The sequence below is a fragment of the Ochotona princeps genome, chromosome 4 (assembly GCF_030435755.1).
Source record: "Ochotona princeps isolate mOchPri1 chromosome 4, mOchPri1.hap1, whole genome shotgun sequence".
Taxonomy (NCBI): Eukaryota; Metazoa; Chordata; class Mammalia; order Lagomorpha; family Ochotonidae; genus Ochotona; species Ochotona princeps.
Window position 1 is genome coordinate 38,599,512 of NC_080835.1, and position 2,988 is coordinate 38,602,499.

Below are 2,988 nucleotides of genomic sequence, written 5' to 3' on the forward strand. Positions count from 1 at the left end.
GGTCATACCTGGGCCTCCAAATTTCTGCACTTCTGATGACGTTTCAGATCCAGGGCAAAGGAAAATTAACTTCACTGTCACAAGGTTTCTCCAGTCTTTTTCTTGCCCAGAAACATGACATAAATACATTTTATCACACTATGGAATATTCCTATTGCAATTGAGGCCCTGTGTCATAAAGTAAACTTGAGTTTGGAGTCACTGAAAACTGGGTTGAAATTCACATTCCTGGGCTTCCTTCTTCATGTGAATTATTTACTCTCCACAATCATATTTCCTACTCAGTGGATAAAGAATAATAATTTTCACATTGTCTGCTGAAATGAGAATCAAAGCTATGCAATAATTATTTGTGTTCCCAGGAACACCACTCCTGGGTTTCTGAGCATGAATTCAAGCATCCCAGTCAGCCTGAACATCACAGCTCCTTCACCAAAACCTCAAAAGGAGATCTTGATCCTGTATTGGCTGATTCTTGGCATTGCCCTGGTTGGACTGCCAGGAAATGGAACTGTGCTCTGGTTTCTCGGCGTCCGCATGCACAAAAATGCTTTCTACACCTACATTCTCCACCTGGCTCTGGCCGACTTCCTCTTCCTCTGCTGCCAAGTTATGGATTCACTTTTGATTATAATGGAATTCCTCCATCCTTTCTCCATTGACAATCCTTTTTACAACTTCTTAATTACTGCAGAAGCCTTTCTCTACATGGTGAGCCTGAGCATCCTCAGCACCATTAGTGCTGAGCGCTGCCTATCTGTCCTGTGGCCCATCTGGTATCGCTGCCACAGACACAAACACCTGTCGGCTATCATGTGTGCCCTCATCTGGGCCCTGTCCCTCACCCTGAGCATAGTGAAAATAACCAGTTGTCTCTCTAACATCGATTATAGTGAAAATATTTGGTGTCAGATATTTACCTCCCTTGCTGCAATCTGGCTGCTGCTTTTATTTTTAATTCTCTGTGGATCCACTCTCACTCTGCTGCTCAGGGTCCATAGCTCACAGAGGTTGCCCATGACTCGGCTGTATGTGACCATTCTCCTCACAGTGCTGGTCTTCATGCTCTGTGGTCTGCCCTGTGGTATTACATGGATATATGTATTGGGGAATGAATTTCTTTCAAAGAATTACATTCCCCGTTATCACGTGATAACAGTCTTCTTGTCCTGTATTAACAGCAGTGCCAACCCCATCATTTACTTCTTTGTGGGCTCCTTTAGGCAGCAGCGAAGACAGTCCTTCAAGCTGGTTCTCCAGAGAGCTCTGCAGGACACTCCTGATGTAGGTGACAGTGGATGTGGCCTGCCCCAGGGAACCCAGGCGATGCCAGAGAGAAGCCTGGTGTAGTAGGGTGAGACCCTTTCTGCACTCACTCATAGTTCAGTTTTTAAAAAAAGAAATTATCTATTCAATTTGAGAGGCATGCTTACAGAGTAAAAAAGAGAAACAGAGACACTGGGATAAGAGAGAGAGATTTTCCATCTGCTGTCTTAATACTCAATGCCTCTCTTGTGAGTATAGAGCCCAGGAACTTGAGCTGTCCTCTACTGATGTCCCAGGCATATCCAGGGAATGCAATGCTGGCATTACATTGCAAGCTATGGATTAGCCTCACAGGATTGGAAGCCTGCCCTAGTTTGGTGCTCAAAACTACTTATATGTCTATTATTATATGTATTAGATATCTGAGTATGGATTAGCTGAATATTATTTGGAGAACATTGATCCATTTGGAATGGAACTGGTCCTTTATTGTTGTTGTTGTTATTATTATTAGTAGTAGTATTATTTAGTTTAGTGGTGTGTGTGTGTGTGTGTGTGTGTGTGTGAAGTTCAACACCAGTGCTTCACATCTAATATATTTTACAAGTATTTTCTCCAATTCCGTAGGCTTCTTTTTGTTTGTTTGTTTCTTTGTTGTGTTTCTTTTGTTCATTTGCTTTTTTAAATTGTGCATTTTTTCAGGGCAAAATTTTTGATTTTAAAAAGTTTCCCAGAGGTGTTTCAACGTCGAGAGGACTTAGGGGTTAGTGGATATTTGATGTGTGAGAACTCCATTAACCTGTTTTTGTATCGCAGCTCATGTAGGTAGAGCTACATATGTTGCTATAGGTAAGAATTGCCTCGGAGAGAAGGTTTCTCCAAGATAAACAAGATGTCAAGATTCCAAAGCATCACAGAGTACAGGAAATGTAATGACCACACAATGATTACTATTATGCTTAATAGTGAATAGTTGAGTTTTTTCCCTAGTATTTTTTTCTTGTGCTAGTATTGGGCTAATGCAGACTATATTAAATGGGATCCCAAGTGTTTCTGCTGTTATTAATTTCTAGAACAGGCTGTGGATAAAGGCGTCATTTCCTTTTTAATATTTACTATAATTACCAGTAAAACGTTATAGGTCTGTAAATTCGTGTTTTGGATGGCTGCTGACTTTTCAGTCAGGACTTGACATCCAGTACACCTGTTCTTAAGGTTATTGCTCTATCAGGTCTTTATTTGGAGCATTGAAATAAATTGTGACCAAAGGGAATAGGTCTTGCCTTTTAAATTGCGTTCTGCTTTGAAACCCTTTTGCTCAATGTGGGTGACTGCTTCTTAAAAGTGACAAGAAAAGGGTCAGTGCTGTAGGCTAACAGCTAAAATCCTTGCCTTGAATGCACTGTGATCCAGTATGGAAGCCAGTTCTAATCCCGATGGCCCTGCTTCCCATCCAGCTCTCTGCCTGTGGCCTGGGAAAGCAGTTGAGGACAACTCAGAGCCTTGTGGCCCTTCACCCATGTGGGAGACCCAGAAGAGGCTCTGGGCTCCTGGCTTTGGATTGGCACAGTGCTGGCTGTTGTGGCCACTTGGAGAGTGATTCAGCAGACTGAAGATCTTTCTCTTTGTCTATCTGACTTCCCAATATAAATAAAATAAATCTTTTTTTTAAAAAAGTGACAAAAATAAAGCAAGTTGCAAGCACAGAAAGAACACACTGAT

General features: G+C 41.7%; 1 protein-coding gene across 1 annotated transcript; it reads left to right on the forward strand.

The window, feature by feature from the left end:
• The first annotated feature begins 387 nt into the window (after positions 1-387).
• Positions 388-1,350, forward strand: LOC101536729 (mas-related G-protein coupled receptor member X2-like). The gene has a single exon (XM_036492621.2). It carries the CDS (start codon positions 388-390, stop codon positions 1,348-1,350), a length of 963 nt encoding a protein of 320 aa, XP_036348514.2.
• Positions 1,351-2,988: the final 1,638 nt, after the last annotated feature.

What these genes read in the sequence shown, in the direction of transcription:
- LOC101536729 (XM_036492621.2), top strand. Translation starts at nt 388, where the DNA reads ATGAATTCAAGCATCCCAGTCAGCCTGAACATCACAGCTCCTTCACCA.